The sequence below is a fragment of the Equus quagga genome, chromosome 13 (genome assembly GCF_021613505.1).
Source record: "Equus quagga isolate Etosha38 chromosome 13, UCLA_HA_Equagga_1.0, whole genome shotgun sequence".
NCBI classification, from domain to species: domain Eukaryota; kingdom Metazoa; phylum Chordata; class Mammalia; order Perissodactyla; family Equidae; genus Equus; species Equus quagga.
In genome coordinates this window covers 53,076,357-53,097,449 of record NC_060279.1, presented here as the reverse complement: position 1 = coordinate 53,097,449, position 21,093 = coordinate 53,076,357, and the positions used below count along the sequence as shown (strand labels likewise).

The 21,093-nt window shown below is 40.9% G+C and overlaps 1 protein-coding gene across 2 annotated transcripts in view; it reads right to left on the bottom strand.

Annotated features, from left to right (window-relative positions):
* The window catches only part of NUP93 (nucleoporin 93), a 102,101-nt gene that overhangs the window by 55,593 nt on the left and 25,415 nt on the right, over window positions 1-21,093 (bottom strand). For both annotated transcript variants that reach the window (XM_046682800.1, XM_046682801.1), the window contains exon 3: window positions 19,218-19,335. In XM_046682800.1, the coding sequence (XP_046538756.1) occupies window positions 19,218-19,335 (118 nt within the window). The remainder of the gene's footprint in view (window positions 1-19,217; window positions 19,336-21,093) is intronic.

Genomic DNA, 21,093 nt, shown 5'->3' with positions numbered 1-21,093 from the left:
TCCAACAAAGCATGTCTTTAGATATTTCCTTAGAATCCACTGTAATGAGAATCTTTAATAGAGAAGTTTCAAGTTTGTTATTTCTATTTCCATCTCTCTACAGACTCTTTCACTGGCCTATTAAACAACTTCTCAGCAAAGTACAAGTAGAGGACCAAGAAAAAAAGGAAGATTTTTTTTACCTAAAAAAGTACAGACACTTCCTCCAAGTTAAGATACCCAGATTCCAAGACTCTGACCTTTTCCCTCATGTAGTTAATTGGATTGAAAGATTTCTGAGTAGGAGGGGGGAAAAAAAAAGGGAAGGGGGGATAGTTCCAAATTCCTTAAGCCCACACCTGAAACACACCAAGGATGAGGAGACTTTTTTGAAGGTGTGGCACTGATACTCTTTTTTTTTTTCTCCTGTTACCATTAATAAATAGGATTACAGAACAGAAAAAGGAAGCCATTGAAATTCTGTGGTTCAGGTTCAGGAAGAATGATGATAATCACCAGGTGAAATTATCATGTTGAAGTGAACAACCGTAAATAAAGTACACGGAGCGTATGCAGGGCTTTACCTAGAAATCAAACGTTTACAGATTCTTGGTGAGCTCTGTCCTGCCTTCTGCCAGGTGCACTGGGCTGCTGGGAAGGTAAGTAATACCGTTGGTGGGAAGTGCCTTTCAGAGTTAAGAATGGGAGGTTGGGCAATTACTGTCCCCTAACCCCTAGCCTTCTGAAGCAAAGCTGGACCCAGCTCCCCTTCCCAGCCGGCCATCACCAACCTCCTCCGCTCCTCTCTCTTTGCTGAGACCCTGCTCCCTTGCCCCATGCTGTACACTTCCCGGACATTCATTTTTACTGCCGCAAGACTTAGCTCTAGACCACTGGCTCTGGAAAATTCTGTCTGGAGCTATTTTCTGAGCAGTGTTTCTTATCCTATCTCTAAATGTTTCAGGGGCATTTTCACAGTGATGTCTTACCAGAACATCAAAAATTGAAACAAACTCTAACTCTCAATCCAGTTAATCTTCCTAATCTCTCAGCCTCAACCAATAGCACCAATCCTTCTCCTTGCTCCAAACCTCGAGTTATTTTTGAACATCCTTCTTAAGCCCATCAGGCACCAAGAGTGGCAGATGTTTTATTTCAAACATCTCTCATCCATCTTTTCCTCTCCGTTTTCTCAGCCACCAACCTGGTCCTGGCCGGATATGTTACAACTGTCTCTGAACAACACTCAGCAGGTATCCTTCCTCTGGCCAAGCCAATTTCCACAGCCTCCCTCCCTTCTTCTTGATATTTACCTGCTCCAAACGTTCAGCAGCACACACTGCCGACATCCCACTGCTTTGCAGGCACTCCTACATGTGATCTCCACTTCCCTGACAGATTTTCCCTCTTAGCACATAACTTCTGAAATCACCTCCCTGACTTTGGTCAGGTTGTTACTGTCATATCATCTCTTTCACTTCCTGCGAGCTAAACCCATTTAATCTTCCAAGGTCCACTGAGATCCCATCTGTTCCAGGGGGTCTTCCCCAACTACCCCAGAATTCACTCTTCATTACCTCCTTCCTCTGCCCTGAACTCCCACGGCATTTAGAATCTCACGTCGTTCCCATTCAGTTCTGCCTGTCACTTTACACTGGCTTGGGCAGTTTGATCCTATTATAGGAATGTTAGTCTTGGCTCTCCAGGTAGAAGACAATGAGCTTCCCGAGAGCAGTATCCAGAATTTATGTTTATTCTAATTATCATCAGTGCTTACCACAGTGCTGTCCTAATGGGCACTCAACAAGACTACTTCATTGATTTTTATTACTGTTTACGAGGCCCCACCCAGGTAGATGCGGGCAACTACTTAAAGGGGAGCTAAATATTACTTTTGCTTGTTGTTTGTTCTTTCAAATCTCTTCAGCTCCCTGAGAAAACTGCAGCCTCAGGAAGTAAGACAGATGCTGAGGTGGTTCCTGGCCAATGTGCAGAGGCACCAAACTCTCCTTTGTGACTAAGCATCATTACCAACAATATTCAATTCCCAAAGTCGGCTTCCTCAGTTGCACCGAGAGCCAAGGAGGTTCAGGGAAAATGAGATGGTCTTGGCCCAAAGTCATTGGTGTGGCATTCACAACTCATCTGTCCTGACAAATCAGCTGAGAATGAAAATGCAATCTGCTAATTTTATCAATAACATTTCACCTTGAGTATTGTTATAAGTAAGAAATGCTAGATTTAGGCAGTCAATAAAAATCAGATGATTTAAACATGTCTGTCTTTAGCAGTAAAACAAATTGTTTCATTCTTTGTTGCTCATATGCAAACCTGTCTGTCCAGGGATCAAGAAATAACAGAGAAGAGAAAGTTCTCTCTGCATTTAGAAGCTGATGAGTTCAACTGCAGCAGCACGGGGTTCTGCCTCTGGTATGCCTATAAATCAAAGAGGGTGGCAGCAGGATTTAGAAGTGAGCCAGAAACTTAATGCATGTGGGTGAAAATAATTTCATATGTAAGATTTCCAGTTTAAACATGTCTTCAAGAAGCAGTTCCCTAGTAAATGCAGTTACTAATGGGAACAGGCTAAAATGGGAGGAGGAAGCATCTCCTCAGGTATTCCTCCAGAGCAATTCAGTGCAGTCCTAAGTTTAGAAACTCAGAATGAGGAGAACTCTGTCTCTCTCTCACACACATACATACACAAACACAAACACGCTCACAGCATCCATCAAGCTTTAGTGTTTAGAACGAGGGAACAAATGATTTTGGCAAGAACTTGTAGACTATATGAAGAAGTTCTACCTCAATAAAAAACAAATGAAATAATAAAGTACATGAAGACTCAGCAGAGTCATAGCCATAAAATTCCAGGGGCAATTCACTTTCCTTGTGCCACAGATCAAGAAAACAGGCACAAAGAAACTCAGATTCTGGCCGAAGTCACACAGTGACCGGGTCCAGGTCCTGGGTTGGGACCTGAGTTTCTTGCTTACAGGGCTCTTTGTACAGCACTATGGGACACTGGACTGAGAAAAACTGCTCAAGTGTGTGCCTGAACCCCAGATTTCATGGGAGTTTAAGTTATTACATGGGGATGATAAGGGATACAAAAGAACCTCTTCTAGTTTGCTAGTTCTTGTTACCAATGTACTTCACACAACAGATGTATTTCTTACCAGGTTGATTGTAAATAGAATTCTTTTAAACAAATTCTATTTTAAATTCAGTAGGGAAGCTGTTAATTGAAGGAATACTAAAGCTAAATGTCACCCCAAGATTTCTTTTATAAATGCAGATATTCAGAGTGTGGATTTGCTTATTAAGGCATGGTCCATCATATTATTACTACTATTTTGAAGAAAAGATGCTAAAACCTTAATTTTCATGTAATGTTTTTGCTGTACATATTTATTATTTCCGCTATTAGTTGGAAAATATTGTTGAGGCCTGACACTAATTTAAAAAAAAAAATTCCTCAATAGAAATCTAGAAAAGGGGTACTAAGATTATCCAACCATAAATGATTTAAACAAGGGCAAAACTATTTATTTCATTATCTGGTCAGAATTTCAAATTCACTGACATAAAAAATACAGGTTCCTGGAAATTTTCTATGAAGGAAATTATAGGCAGGATTCTATTTTCTCATTAATCCCTATTATAAAGTTGAATATGCCATTCTTCAAAGCAATAAATAAAATCTGACATCAAGATGTAATAAAATTATATTCAAGGAGGCAAACCTTAAGGGGAAAAAACCACACAAGAAAATAACCAGAGTAAAAATTATATGAGAAATAACAACAAAATGAATTTGCAATAGAACACATGATGGCCTCCACGAAGGAGTGGGACAGGGAAGAGGAGGCCCCTGCCCTTCATCACGCACCACTTCGGGTCAGGACAGACAGCCAGGGCAAGAGAGACAGTGGTCTTGTCTAGGCCCCAGGAACTTAGGCTGCCCCATAAAACACCAGGTTGGGTTTTCTTCTCTGCACTGTACCCTTCTCGTCTCCACAACAGGAACAAACACAGGGATGTGCAATTCTAAAACAGTTTTTTGAAAATTAGGTTTATTTTAAAATATGCTTTTCCCAAGGCCATTCTTCTCTCCGCCAGCCTTCCAGCAGTGACACGAGTGGAAAGCATTTTAAAAACAATGATCCAGTTTTATTAATATGCTTCTTACCAGTGAGTCCTCTAGCAAACAGCTAACTAAAACATCCCAGTTCTACCACTTGGCCATCTTACATACTTAAGTCAATACCGGGGCATTCCAAGCAGCCGAATCCCCTTGGATAGACCTAAAACACTGAAAATCTAATAAAGATGGGGACTATATTATATCCACTTAGGGTGCTTAACCAAGCCTCAGGCACAGGGTTAAGCGCTCAACATATATTTTGAGCGCTTAACCTATAAGTTGATTAACCTATAAGTTGTAGAGAGTTGTTATGCAGAAGTTCTAGAAATGTCTACAGAACTGCAGACTGTCATCAGCCTTCTCCGACTATGGTGCTTCTTGGCAAATTTACGTTTAGAATTTAATCTGAAGTGTTCCTGTAAAGCTATTTATATGTTATTAGAATTTAATCTGATGAAATGCCCCATAAGGCTACCTACATATGACTTCTAAAAGCCAGAGGTTATTAAGTCTAGCAGAAAGCATAGTGGAGTTGGGAGTCAAAAGAACTGGGCTGTAGGTAACCCCACGTGAGTCATTCACCTCATGCCTCAGCTTCCTCATCTGTAAAATGGAAAAAGGCCACCAGACCCATATGAAGTAGGAATACTATATATACCTTCAACTGTCTATACGATAGCATTACTCTTCAAAGCAAAGAGAAGCAATTTCAAGTGATGTCTAAAACACAGCCTGCACACTTTAATATATCTTTCAAATATGCAGACTGATTTAGACATTTCCAAGGAAATACTTATTCTGTCTTTCTGCTTTCTCTCATGGCATCTGTTGTTACTAGTAGCTAAGGAAAAGTAAATCTAATGTCATTAACAGTAGACCCAAGATCCCGAGCACTCACTTAACGGGGGAGGGGAGGTACAGAGAGAAGCAATGAGAAGGTAAACAGAAGGAGAATGAGAGGAGCTGAGGAGAAAGGTAGAGAAAATCAGGTTAATGAGTAAAAACAGCAAGTCCATCTTTCATTTCTCTGGGTTCCTACTGACGGCAGACGGCGTATTTAATCTGCTGAGAGACCAGATTCAAGGCCTCGCTTTGGCACAGCCCATCCATGAATTATTAACATTTGCAGAAGCAACAGCACATCCGCTCGCAGCGATCAGAGAGGACAATGATGATGAAGCAGGATGGGATTATTAATCCCTCCGTTTCCTCTTCCTCTGTCTCCCTCTCTGCATTCTCCTCTGGGCTCCAACTGCTCTTCAGGCAGTGGATTTTGAGCTACAGCCTCAGCATCAGAGTGAATACCTCCATGGTGAAAAATAATCAATGACCAATATAAGTCATAAGTTTTTAATATATATAAGCTTTAACTATATTTTATTGACCACTGTGTCCTTAACAAAGCAAAGATAATAACAAAGGTAGTTACAAATTCTTTATGGACTTGAATACTTAAAAGATAAACACACTGCTTTGCAGGCTAAAAGTTCAGGGTTGGTTCACAGGTGGATAAAGTTTACAAGTTGGCAGAGACTGCTAGAAAAGCAGGGTTTACCTACACTAAACTTCGGTAATCACTTAACCTGGTGGATCTCACACTGGAGGGCTTGTTAAAATACAGATTCTGGGCCCCACCTCCAGAGACTGGATTCAGCAGGCCTGGAGTGGGGCCCGAGAATCTACATTTCTAACAAGTTCCCAGGTTATGCTGATGCTGCTGGTCTGGGCACCACACTTGAGAATCACTGACAAAGAGCTGCCTCTGGTTGATCAAGGCATTCAGAGCATGAGAGGAATGGAGAAGGAAATGAAAACCAACCTGAGGTACAGCGATGAGCTTTACAGCTCCTTTCCCTTCCCAGCCCCAGCGAAAAACCCAGATGCCTGAAGGGCTCTGCATGTCTGCTGCCCAAAACAAACCCCATTCCATAACACTCCCTCTCCCCCAAAGAACCGAGCTAGTAGGATGAACAGTCAACACATGGGGAAGAGCACATATGAAGTTGAGAGCTAGATTAATTTATAACTTCATTCCTAAAACATGAGAAACAAAATCAAATATCTCCTTTTCCTTGGTCACTTTCTTCCCCATCATCCCCTCAATTTAGGATTTGGCTGTAACGTACAATCAGTCCTAAAAAATGAATAAGTTGTAACAGCCTCACCCAAACCCCAGACTGCTATGCACTGGAACAGAAAACTCGTACACACTCTCAATACCAAGCTGAATCAGGCACCAAAGAAACAAAAGTAGAATATTAGCAGAGGCTTTACGCAAGGGCTAAAAATAAGGAAATGCACTTCAGGGCACTCATTAAAACAGCAAAACAAAAGCAAGTTAGCTAGATTGATAAACTAAACTCCACTTCTTTGGGGTTTGAAAACGCAGAATGTGGGCCAGCCCCAGGCCAAGTGGTTAAAGTTTCACCCACTCCGCTTTGGCAACCCAAGTTCACAGGGTTCAGATCCTGGGCATGGATCTGCTCCACTCATCAGCCATGCTGTGGAGGCATCTCACATACAAAAAAGTGGACAAAGTTTGGCACAGATGTTAGCTCAGAGCTAATCTTCCTTAAGCAAAAAAAGAGGAGGATTGGCAACGGATGTTATCTCAGGGCAAAAATCTTCCTCACCAAAAAAAAAAAAGCAAGCAAGCAAGCAAGCACAAGTAATGAGAGCACATGAAGAAGAGGCCGGGCTTCCACAGAACCAGTCTCTCCACGGCGTCCAGCTCAACATCACGCCTAGACTGTGCTCCCTCTACAGAGCAAGAGCTTCGGGGGCGCACACTGCCAGGCTGCAGGAACCATCCTAAGAGCCGAGATCTACAGCTAATACCTGATCAGGAAAAAGGAGGTACACTCCTGTTAGGAATGGCTGCTTCAGATGACAGCCAGCCTAAAAGTTTGGGGGAGAGAGGCAGAGAAAGAGGAAAGCAAAGGAGAGAAGGAAAGCAAGAATGAAAGGAAGAAAGGAGAAAAGACAAAAGAACAGATAAAAAGAATGGAAGAAAACCGGGACGGGAGGAGGGTGAAACAGAAAGCAAAAAACTGGCAAAAACAAAAACAAACAAAAAACCTCTCCTCCAATATGCTCTAAACCCTGACAGTCTAGTCCACCTAAAGCTTCAAATACAACTTGCATTGCAGTTTGCCGCTCTGCACTTGCTTGCCACCAATAACCTACTCAGACAGCATAAACCAGGCTGATAGGCTCTAGTGCGACAAATCTTGAGAAACCTTGAGCCCCTTCACAGACGGCACCTGTAAACCGTCAGCAGTAGCAACAAACATCAGTACCACATTTTGTTCCAAAGTGTATCTCAGGTGGAAAATGTGAGGTTTGTCACTACTCAGTTTACAGTATTACTCTTCTAAGTAGCATTTTCATCTCTACAATTGATTGAGTTAACCAGCAAATCTTTCATATGGAAAGGAATAAATGGAAATGTCACTTCAAAGAAAACAAGTAAGAAAAGGTCCGAGAGGACAGACAGGACCAAAACATAAGAAACTTGACCAGTAGCAAAAGAACTAACACTGTCTTTGCAAAAAAAAATAATGTGGAATTTACCCAAATAGTCCACTCCTTGATGCCTTCCTCAGGGAGGCATGACAATAAGGATACAAGACAAGGTATTAAGAAGCATCTGGGGGGCTGGCCCCGTGGCCGAGTGGTTAAGTTTGCACGCTCCGCTACAGGCGGCCCAGTGTTTCGTTGGTTCGAATCCTGGGCGCAGACATGCCACTGCTCATCAAGCCACGCTGAGGCAGTGTCCCACATGCCACAACTAGAAGGACCCACAACGAAGAATATGCAACTATGTACTGGGGGGCTTTGGGGAGAAAAAGGAAAAATAAAATCTTTAAAAAAAAAAAAAAAAAAAAAAGAAGCATCTGGGTTTGGGGGCTAGCCCTGTGGTCGAGTGGCTAAGTCTGGGCGCTCTGCTTCAGCGGCCCAGGGTTTCACCAGTTCGAATCCTGGGCACGGACATGGCACCGCTCGTCAGGCTGTATTGGGGCAGCATCTCACATGCCACAACTAGAAGTACCCAACTAAAAATACACAACTATGTACGAGGGGGCTTTTGGGAGAAAAGAGGAAAAATAAAATCTTTAAAAAAAAGGAGTATCTGGTTTCAAGTTCCACCTTTGATAGTAACTAAAGTCTCTATCTTGGTCTCAATTTCTTCCCCTTCTAAACAGAGATGACGCCAACATCCATTCAACCCACCTCAAACACTGCAATGAGGAATAAGACAAAGCCCACTGCAAAGTATTATACAAATGGAAGGATTATTATGTTCCAAGTTCACGTTACCATGGCCTCAAAGTTCACATAAAATTCCTGGCCTGTTACCTCCCCCTAAATCTTCCAAATTAAGACAAAGTCACAGAACTTCTCAATAATATTCTTCTAAATGGTTTGAGGGAGATAGTGAAATGCGTAATGGTTGCTCATGAAATCTGCCTGTCTCAGATCCCTTTTCACACATTAGGAAGCTTTTCCATTACAGAATAAAGAAAAAGACTGTGTGTCATTTTATAAGAACTGGCCAGTTCTCAATTATGAGGGCCATTTTTATGGTCCATCTCAAACACATGTTTCATGGACTAATTCCTCATCTCTCTGTTAAAATAAATCAAGTTTCCTTGTCATTTCAAACAGATGTTCTATAGTCTCAAGTACCTGGTCCAAACAATTCAACATTCCCAAATGGTGACTGTTCTGACAACTTCAAGGGGCAATATACCAGTCAAGAAAGTGCACTATGGAGCCATTTTCCAAGTTCTCTGAATTAATAAGCGTGTCTTACTTTTGTAACTGGGGGGAAAGTGAATTGTCCCTCCTAAAGCCATTCAGTTCTCATTCACACTCTCAAAATCCTAAATTTAAGTTCTCCTTGTCATCTAACTCCCTCAGCCCTCACTCAAGAGGTGAGGGCTCACCGTCTATTCTAGTCAAGAGGTGTCCAGGTTGTGAAAGAGGAGGGTAAAAGTCTTTTGCAGACAATGATTACTTCTCCTCCAACCACTCTGAGCCCAGCTCCCTCAGGAAGCAGGACACTGTACCAGCCCCTCAGCTAGATCCTAATTTCAACTTCATGCTAGGAGAGTGGCACCAGGCACACGCTGAGAGCCACTTACACAGGACTGCTTAACTGTGACCTATTCTGGAACACTACCACGCCTTTTCAGTTCCCTCCTTGGTCTTCTCTTCAAGATTCCGTTATGTTAGTTTGCATTTATTTATAAGAGCCAGTTAGTCCAAAAGGCATGAGTCTGCATGAGTTCAGGTGTTAACATTCAGCTGTATGTCAATGCCTTACTTTTTATGCTGTAACCTAGAAATGAATACTTTTGTTGTAGAAAAATTCCTTCCTGTATTCTGGAGCAGACACAAAGTTGAGGGCTCTGTCTGTGTCTTTAAAAACCAAACACACATAATACCCTTAGACAGCCAAATCATATTATAAGATGCAAGATTTCAACATTCCGGCACACTGCCAGGGCTTAATGGCCAGTCAGACGCTAAGTAAGGAAATGGGTCTGCATTAAACCTACAAATAAGTCAACAATCAATAGTTCAGGATTACGGTAAAAATTTGATGTGCCCTTCAAATTGCTTCTAGCATCATCCTTCTAACTCAAGCTCAGCTTCAGAAGCAAAACAAAACAAAGATGATCAAGCAAGAAGCTGAACACAACCTATTTTCACAAACACAAAGCCTTGGCATTTCAAAACTAAAAGCTGCTCCAGGATTTCACAGAAATCCTTTACAGTGTACCTGTAGGGCAGCAAACCTGAGAAATAACAGGCTGAGTTTTAGACAGTAAATTAAACTGACAGCTCAGCAAGCAGAAAACTACGGCAAAAAAGCAAGCACCTGGAGATAAATGGATGAAGCAGCTTTGGCCTTCCTGCAAAGCTCATCTCCCCCCAAAACCAGCAGGGGTTTGTATCACGGTTTAGAATGCATGTTCCAGCTTCTCCCTCAATCAACGTCGTTTTACTACTAAGCTGATGTAAATAAGAGCAATGCCCACCACATCCATTCACTACGGGCTTTCTACTCTTTATTTTACTCTAAATAAGCAATCAATTCTACTTTTATTTCATACTTCTACTTCCTTCCTCCTTCAAATATATCCTGAAATTCACTCCTTTACTAAAAGTCTCAGTCTACAAATAAAATGTAAAACCTAGGGAGCTAAGGGCACAGTACTGAACTCGAACCAACAGAAGGGAGTCCAAGTCTGTCATACCTCGGCCCTGCAGGCCTTAGGTTTGTCATCAGTGAAATGGGGTTAACAAAAGTATCCGCCTCAGAGGGTTACTGGAAGGACTGAATGAGGAAACCCAGAAAGTAAGTGCTCAGTACAGTGTCCAGACACAGCAAAGGCTCAGTAAACCTTAGCTCTGCCTCCTCACCTCAGCTGGGGGAAAACAGAAGACAGGAATTCAAACCTGTCTTCGGTGCCTGTTTCACTGCACCAGTAGAGAATACTTAAACTAAACAAAAGAAAGGAAGGGACACAGGGAAGAGAGGGAAGAGGCGAGGGAGGGAGGAAGAAAACATAATTATTTAAACTAGCACTACTCAAAGTAGAGTTGAAGCAGTACGAGTCTGCAGCAAATAATTACAGAAGCCGAGAACAAGCACGTAGAAACTTTTGTAGCAACCTGACAGAGTAATTTTATATCTATTGAATTTAACTTTAAAAACTAGGGCTTGTATTTTGCATGTCTTTTATTTCATTTTTTTCTAGTAATTCACTTTTACTGTATTTTATAAAAGTATCTCTCAGTCTGACACAAATCTGAAAAAAAAAAAACTTGCTTGGGAAGCAGTGATTCAGTGAGGACCTTTTGAATGAACAACACCCACCACCATACTCCTCCAACACGAAGACATCTGGGGCAGTTTGGGACCTCGTCAGAGAAGCAAGTGCTCCTGTGAATTCCTGTAAACCTTCAAGGATCCACCAGGCCCTGCTCATTTAGCGACTGGTCCTGCTGAGACAGACTGATATGCACTGTGGATAAGAGAACCTAATAAGAGAGGAGAAGGTACTCCCAGATAACATCACACCAGTGCATTTTTTGGTACCTTGAGCAAATCAAGCATGTTATAACCTTTCATGGCTGTTTCTACCTATCCCTAAGATAGTGACAGCATTTTAAAATAGCCAATCTTTTTTTTAAAGAAAAGGGAGAAGTGGAGGAAACTCTCCCCCACCTACATGCTTTTGCTCATGCCAAAGAAATAAACCAAATCAGGTAGTAATAATAAAAATCAGCCAGTAAACCCACACTGCCACCTACGTTCTGCTGACCCAATCCTCTCCTTTGTTTTATAAATTAAACAAGTAGCCCAGTCCTAGTGGTAAATACATTTTATGAGACAAGGGTTCTCTCTGTACAGTTTCGTGGAAGCTGTGTCACACGGTGCCCTGCTCAGCAGATTCTGCTGCCCCACTTCAAGTGCTGCGGTTTTCTGAAAAGCACAGGCAGGATTCTGCTGATGGCATCTCAGCCCCTCAGCCACTCCACGGTGAGGAGCGAGGACTCGCCCTTCTGTCCTCCAGGATAATTAAAGTGGTGAACGCACTGCTGCTGACGGTAGTGTTGCAGACCAGGGACTGTCAGAATCAGGGGCTTTAGCCTCAGCTCGGCTGCCGGCAACCTGAGCTTGGGGCACTCACCCTCCATAAGTGAAGTGCAAGATGGAAGCCAAGCATGTGTCAAACAGGAAAATACTTAAAAATAAAGCAACACACACTGTTTATGACAGCTTTGCAGCAAAATAAAGTCTACATGCAGGTCTTCTCAGCAGAGGATGTCGTCGCCCATCCTACCTCCCAGCTTCTTGTCCTGGTCCCCACCAAACAAACAAAAAGAAGAAAAACCAAGAGTCTTCCCTGTATGAGCCCCTCTCTCAGTTCTTTCAGAGGATATGGATTCTTAGTGGAGACAGCGGGGACCTGGACCTCAAAGTTTTGTCAGGAGCCACACTCTGCAACCACCACTAATGCAAGGAGCCACATCAGGCTGCAGGCCTGGGAAGTTTTGGATCGAACATTCCAAAACAGAAATAGGGGAGATCACAAGGTGCTGTGGCAAGCAGATCAAAGTGGCGTCCAGGGTCAAGGGCTGCCATCCGAGAATGACAAACTGGTCTACAGGAATGCATTCACTCTTCGAGGAGGTTTTAATCCCCATTTAAATCACATCCACTTCAGTATCAACTAGTTCAGCAGATAAAAAGACGTGCCCATTTCTGGTTCCCGAAACCAAGCGAGTTAAAGAAACCAGCCTGAAGATGACAGTGTATGTTCCCCATCTCCAGAGCGCTGAGGCGTCACAGACACCGGCAGATTAAGAGACAGCTCCTGGTGGGGTGACTCAACTCCAGAGCAAAGCACCAGGGCCTGGCCAATACCTGAAGTGCTCTACTGCATTGCTGGGTAAATACCTGAAGTGCTCTACTGCATTGCTGGGTAAATACCTGAAGTGCTCTACTGCATTGCTGGATAAATATTGTAGCCAGGGCCTGGCCAATATCTGAAGTGCTCTACTACATTGCTGGGTAAATATTGTAGCCATGGGCTTCTTCCAAAACCATTCCAACTTATTCTTTAAGTTGGTAATTGATATTCCCTTGCTCACTACAGGATATAAGAAACCTCTGAGAAGACAAAAAAGCCTGTCATTTCCTGCCTGCTCAGAATGCATTCGGCATCTATTTACCTGCTTGTTCTGAAAGCTTACATTCAGGAATAAGTGTGAATGGATACGTAAAAAGGCTGAAATCTTACATCCTTGGCTCACATAAAAGCAGTTTTTCACATTTTCCACAGACGATGCCTTTAACAGCCATTTTTAGTCCAAAGTCATCATTTTTACTTCCATTCACAGGATACTTTAATGGAACTGCATATTTTGCCACAAGATCACAATGCCTACCTTCCTTCTCCCTTATCACAAATAGGCAGAAAAATTAAATCATTTCAGTACTTACATAGCAATCAGCATTAGACTACCTAATTAGAAACATAAAACAGGATGGCACATTAACCTCCTCTGTGAAGACACTTTTTTATTTTATTTTTTTTTACATATTTACTGGTTTTTACCCGCTCTGAGATTTACACTGGGTCAGGGTTTAATGACAAGGAACAGCAAATATGTTTATTAAGTGGAGGTGAATGAACACATCAGTGTCCACACAAGAGACAAAGCCTGGCACGACCACCGCCCTGAACAACAATACACGGCACAGGGGATGTGTGTCTTTTCCAAATGCAGTTCAGCCACTACAGCTGAATTTTGGCCTAAAATGTACCTGAAGTTACAGGAAAGGGTTTCCCTCTAACTAACAGGCTTTGGATCCAGAGAGAATTGGGTTCATTTGCTAGTGTACCCAAAAGTCTTAACTATTGGTTGTTTTAAGTCCAGAATAGGCAGCTGTTATGAGCTGGGCAAGGGCAAGATTCAAATATCCATTAAAGTCCTCTAAAACTCAAAAGAAAGGTTACCATGAACTTCCCATTGACTCTCTTAGGGGCAGGAAGAATATAACAAAGAAGGTCAATAATCACAAATGCTTAACTAAAAATCTTCACTCAGATTCCAGGCAATAGTCTCTTATATTTTTATATTATGCGAAAATATTTAAATAACACAGTCTTATTCCTTCAGAGTCCATCAATTCAAAATGTCTAATCATCCAATTTGGGCTACATCACCATTATGTGCAGAAAAGCCTGCTCAAGCATATTAAGAGCAGAAACAAAATGGAAGATAGGCATGTTTTGCCTGCTTAAACCATTTCTTGGATTGTTATACAAATAACAGTATGCAAATAGATGCAACTCTTATGAATGAACCTTGTCTCTTCCTTAAATTTACTAAAGCAACTCTGGTATGACCTCTCCTTGGTACACATGATTAGTAGTTTCAATTTCTAGAAACAGTTAAAAACGACAACTACATTTCTTCAAAAAATAATTCCAGAATTAAGATATTGTTCACCCATTCAGACCGAACTTTCCTTCAACTGGTTCGTGCTAGGGAAAGCTTACTGCATTTTTTCCTGAATATTAATATTGTGCCAGTAATATTCCTGAAGAGCTACTATTAGCACACTAATCATTCTAGGCAAGTCTGACCCTCTTTCCAACAAATGTCACGGGATTTCTGGAACCAATTTCCCCCCAACAACTTGCCAGTACTATAAACACACAATTAGCAAGCAACACAACTACTTCTCCTCTTAGCTGTTATATATAGCAGCATTTAAGCAGCCATATCTTAATTCTGAAGATACAAAATTAAAAGATAAACCACGAAAATAACAATTTAGGTGATAAGGGGTTACACACCAGTGATGCGTTTTTATACTTAAGCCATTTAGTCTCTTCTGATTATGTAAAAGATAAGCTGAGAATGGTTTCAGCATACTCTACATTTCCAAGGCAAAGGACAGAAAAAGGAAGGAAATAATGAATATTTTATTACAGATACAGTGTGGCAAGCAAAAGAAATTTTTAACGAGTCAATTATTATTGCACCATTAGTCTTATATTGTGATAGATCAGTTTCTCTGATTCTAATTTTCTTATACTTATTTTATCCTATTTCAGACTTCTTTTTCTCTTTGCTCATAAAGGACAGATTTCTATCTGGAAATTTAGGCAGATTACAAAGACCTTCAAGTATAGTGTCTTTTTTTTCCCCCTTTTTTTGTAGAAGGGGCTGAATTTTCACTTATCTAAGATTTGAACCAGCTGCTAAGTCAATTCCAACAACATAATCTAAACAACATAAATATTCTGTTTAAAGTAATGTGGGAGAAAATTCAGAAAGCTTTGTTTTCCCCTAAGCAGTAAAGCCAACATACTCTATTTGGAGGCCATGGGTAGAAAGATCTGAGAAGACTATGAAAGAGATGGCGTTAAGGAAAGCCTCAGAGCGTCAGACTGATAGGACCTGGACATTTCAGAGGTGCTACTCCAAGCTAAAGGAAGGTAGTAAACAAAAGCCTAAAGTACGAAAAAGGAAAGGGTTAGGCAACCTGGTTGGCTGAAGTAGAAATACATATATACAAGGTAGCTCCTCCTGCCTCAGAGAAGTATCACAATTTAATCCTACCTATATAGACCCTAAAAACTAGGTATTTAGTACTTTAAAAAGCAGACTGTCTCTAATTGAAAAACATCCCTACAGAAATCTCTCAAACACATAAGGCACTAACCTATTTGGAGAGAGTAACTACTAGGGAACTCTGGAATCAGACATGGGTAGTCAGCCTCACTTCCCAAAGGCCTGAAAGAGAATGCTGAGGATGAGAGCAGATACCTGGTTGAGGTTTGCAGTCACTGGAACAATTACCAATAGATGCGTTATCCCAATATTACAGACAGCTGTGATACAGGGTTAACTTTGAAGATGTTTTACTAATTTGCAGTTTTAAATTTTCTGGCACTGTAAGTGTGGTGGGTGGAAGTGTGTCCCCCACAAAAAGATATGTCTGCATCCTAACTCCTAGTACCTATGAATGTGACCTTATTTGGAAATAAGGTCTTTGTAAATATAATTAAGTTAAGGCTCTCAAGATGAAATAATCCTGGATTTAAGGTGGGCCTTATATCCAACAACTAACAAGGAAAAACCTGTGAAGATGGAGACAGAGACTAGAGTTAGGCTGCCACAACCCAAGGTACGCCAGGAGCCTCAAGAAGCTGGAAGAGGAAAGATTCTCTCCCAGAGCCTTTGGAGGGAGCATGGTGCTGCCAACACCTTGATTTCAAAGTTCTGGCTTCCAGAACTGTGGAGGGAATAAATTTCTAACGTTTTAGGCCACTAAGTTTATGGTAATTTGTTGTGGCAGTCCTACAAATCTAACATAATAAGTTTAGCAATAATATTACTATATTTTGGTCTAATGCCATTTGAAAGTATTATAGCCTAATGCTGAGAAAATGCAGCTCCCATTTTTAGGGCCAACTCAGGCTATTTTTGCACAGCCTTACTGAAATATACATGTAATCCAGTGAAAAAGCCCAAAATGTAAGTGAACTGTGTAAATCTGTACTTTATTGCTATATAATACACATCATCCGTGGTACGTTAGGCCTGTTCAGATCACAGTCAAGATGCGCAATCTGCCCTCAATATTTTTTTCCCAAAGACAGAAGTGAGCAAGTGGATCTCTACAAGAGGACTTGTACTCACAAGCACCATGAAGTCACTTAGAATAGAGCAGCAGTCATTTTAGCACCACGTCCTGTTAATAATTATTGCTCTTGACCTCTACTACACAAACGTGTAGGCCTTCTTTATGAGCATTTCCAAAAACAAAATCAATAAACATTTCAAAAATTCTACTAGCCTCAGCCATACAGACATTTAAGTGGTAAAATATGTTACCTTTGCTAGCCACAGCAATCTTTTAAAAATGCATTCTCAACGCATGCCAACATCACTGATTATGACAAACAACAAAACAGTAAGAACAAAAAACTCATATTAACTTCAAGCTCCATTAGAAACAGAAAGAAATACAATCAACGTTTACCAAACACAAAAGGACTATACCTGTATCTCTATATATAACTATACATGGGAAGATGCCTTTCCAACCTTACAAGTAACGCAAACAATGGAGGATACAAAGTCTTGGACAGCATCTGTCAGAGGATCTGTCAGCATTTCCTTTAACGAATTTATAAATTGACATAATAAATTCACTGACACTCAGCACATGGGATTAGGGTGCATTCTCATCTCAAAACCCACACTAGTGGGAAAACAAAAGTTCATATACAAAAATCCATCAGATTTATGGTATGTGAATTATATCTCAATAAAGCTGTTAAATGAGAAAAAACTGTCCATCAAAAAGTATATCTGGCTTTTCTAAAAAGAAAAAACTGAAAGTGTTCACGTTAACTCTTCTTGGATAACCAACACATTGTGAGAAGAATTAAAAGGAGGACCACCCCATGCTCAGGGTGAAAGCTGGCTTGGCTCCCACATCTGAGTACCGAACAAGAAGTCAGGCAAGGACAGGATAATACTGCGCGCACAGGACGTTTCAGCACAGGCCAGCTGAGCCACACAACACAAGTTAAAACTTCCAACCCTTATCAATAACTAGAACCACCTCAGATCAAGCCAAAGCCTCAGCCTTTTAAAAATTAAATTTTCTCCTTTAAGTCTTCACTGGCAAGAAGATGAAGTCAATAGAGGACTTATTTTGAAACTAGTAAGGCTTAAATCTTTGCTTCAGATCTAGATGATCAATTCCCAATCAATCAAAAGTTATCTTAGACTCACCATTTTGCACTTTTGAAGCTATTCTGGAAAAACTCAACTGAGCAGTAAAATTCTGAAATAGAAGCATCCTTCCTCTCCAAGTTCAAAGATTTCCCTGTGGTGCAGGACCCAAACTCTTAGCCACGCTCATTCCAAATTAAGAAACTCTTTCACCAAGCGTGCATTGCTCGGAAACCATCTAATGGGGATGTTGATGGTGAGTGTTCATGCATTAAGCAAAAGGTTACAATAAATGACCGTTACGACTCAATACATTTATAAACCTTTCATTAGTTTCTCAAGGCAAAAAATGGAGGACCACATCAGTGGGAGTTCATGAAGTACGTCATTAAATGTTCCTGAGTATCCCAACACGTATTACAAATATGCCACAGAAAATTTAAAAAGCAATTAGTTTTTTAAATGAACAGCTTCTTTGGTATTTTAAACATTAAAAACACTCAAACAAATAAGCAAACAACCACCTTTCAGAAAGTGCCATTTCATTCCACACTATTAGGGATACTCCTCAAAATATACGGTGATTATTCAAATTATTTGAGCTCTATCTCATTCACCCACCACAGGCCTGTTACAAGTATTTGTTTATAGAGCATCAAGCAGTTGAAATAGAAGGGCAGAAGGGGACAGCTAAAACTAGAAAAAGGAAAAAAAAGTTAAGTATATATGCCATTTTAAGATTACATGGAAATGAGAAAGTATCTATAAGGTGACAGGAAACTATGATTTAGTACATAAAACTGGAAAAAAAGGGATTTCCATAATCTGGGAACATATCAACAACAGGAAAAACAGTAAATGTTTATAGTTGTTCAACTCTCAACTCAAAGTCTAGGGGATTTTAGGTTTCTGCACTGGAATTAATCCAGTAGGACTGTGGCCATTAGATGGATTAAAACAGTTCTTGGAAAGGGTGGTGGGGCAGAGAGTATTAATTCGAACTGAGCCCAAATAATAACACAATTAGTACCCGTTTGTACTAGCATTTGCCTTTGTAGGACCTGCATCCTTTCCTTTCAAAGGTAAACTAATGATAAAAATGGTACCCACTGTCCCTTCAATCTAACACCAACACAGTGTTCCAATTCCTCAAAACTAAATGGATCACAAGCTTTTCCTTAACAATTCTGAGTGCACACGCGCGCACACACACACATACAAAATCAGTTTCTGACTAGATAAAATAACATTCAATGGTGCCCGGTGGCATGTTAGGTAACATGAGACTGGAGTGCTCTATTACACCATTTCCTGGTGCCACTAACGCAGCCAAATACTTCCTAGAGATCAACGAGTAGGTCCCAGTAAATAGTACTCCAAGTTTTCCCCAGCTCTTTGCCAACCAATACAAGTAAGACGTAGAAAAGAAATGCGGAAGATGAACAGTAAAATTATTTGAGATCTAGCAAAGAAAGCAAGAGAAACGTACAACTAATGTCTCTGTGCTTTGGATTAAGCCCAAGGAAGGAAGAGAAATCTGTTCTCGTAATTACAATTATCTAAAAACTGCAGGTTGGAATTGCTTTCTTAAATTCAGCCTCACAGAGCATTCTGAAAATAACCCAACATATATACCCACTATACCTCCAAAGCTGTGTCTCTCCCAATCTCTTAATATCTGAGGAAAAAGAGAATTAACAAAGAAATCTGGAATTCCTAAAGCAGCTGGTCAACAAAGGCCAGGGCCTTCAGCCTGGGTTGCATGCTCAAGGATCAACCTGCACCGGTCCTGGCACCTGGCAGCCCTTACCTGAATGTCCGTGTCCTTCACAGGCTCAAGAGGCTCAAAGGTGGTGGCTGCACTCAGACTCTCCAATCGCTGGGAAATGTGGGAGATGTCAAGTCCTCGAGACCCGAGGAGAACTGACCTATGAGGATACAGAGCAGGGAGAAAAAAGTAGGGTTAGGACATCTAGTACGCTTCATAAAATACTAAAGAGTATTTTTTATTCCTAACTTCCTATATACTGCCCAGACACTTCTATCTAGTTGTTTTATACGTTTCCATAAAGATTTATCACCCAGAATAACAGATACAACATTGCATTTGGTAGTAAGAGAGAAAATTCTGATCAAGCCTGAATTAGAGTAAGGAATTTATCCAGAATAAAATGATAGTGTATCAATAAAATGACAGGCTAGACTGCTCCAAACATTTCATAGTAAAGAAAATCATGAGGTAGATGCTAGTCTCAATCCCCATTTCATAGATGAGGAACCAAGGCGCGAAGAGGTTAACCAATTTATCCAAAGTCACAGAGCCATGAAATGGCGGAGTCAGGTCATCAAGCTCCAGAACACAAACTACTAACCACCCTATAGTTACAGCATCGATAAAGACAGATATAGTGAACCACAAAATTTTAGAAGTTTCAGGAGCAATCTAGTCTAAACTTTACTCATTAGTTGAGGAATCTAATAGTCCAGGGCAATCAATGATTTGCGAAAGGCAGTCAAACCAGAATCCAAGGCCAGTTCTCCTCAAAAGCCAAGTACCACATGCAGTACCTCTGCAAGATCCCTCTCTGCTGCCTAGTTCAATAATCCAGGAGGCTGTCACCTGACTAATTAATGCTTTTGAAGACAGGCAGGAATAACACAGCTGGCTTTATTTCTACTCATCTGGGGCAACGTAACAATGGAAGAGTAAAAAGAAAAAAAACCACAGATTCTCACTAATATCTAGAACACTCTCTGGAAGAAAGAAACTTAGGAGAATTAGATTAATTGTTCAGATTGTTGCTTCTTTATTTCCATTCTACTAAGTACTACAGAAATAGATGATGTGCGCCCAGAGGGCTGCTCACTGTAGATTTTTGTCTCCTCCATGTAGACAGGTCAACTATGATGCCATCCCTGAGGCTTCCCCTCCAGGCTACCATGTCAAATAGATAATCCTGCCTCTTTTTTCTTACAATCCTCAATAGCTAACTTTCTAATACAGTGGTTCCCACCCCTGGTTGCACATTAGAATCACCTAGGCAAATTTCCTCACAATGATCCTGACTGATGTTGGGTGAAGCCTGGAGCACGGGTATCAGTCTAACAGCCACCTTCCTTTTTTAATAACAGCGTTACTGACATGTTATTCACATACCATACAATTCACCCATTTAAAGAGCACAATTCAGTGGGTTTCAGTATACTCACAGAGTTGTACAACCATCACCACAATCAATTTTAGAACTTTTATCACACCCCAAAATAAACCCCCTACCCATCAGCAGTCACTCCCCATGTCCCTCCAAATCCCCCCTCAGCCCCTGGCAACCACTGATCTAACTTCCATCTCTATACGTTTCCCTATTCTGGACATTTCATACAAATAAATAATATAAGCTGTAGTCTTCTGTGTTAGGTTCTTTCACTTAGCAAAATGTTTTCAAGGTTCATCCATGTTGTAGCATGTATCAGTACTTCATTGCTTTTTATTATTGAATAGTATTCCATTATATGGATATGCCACATTTTATATTTATGAATGTATCCATCCATCAGTTGTTGGACATTTGGGTTGTTTCCACTTTTTGGCTATTATGAAAAACGCTGCCATGAGCATCATGTACAAGTTTCTGTGTGAACATATGTTTTCCTCTCTCTTGGGTATACACCTAAGAGTGGAGTAG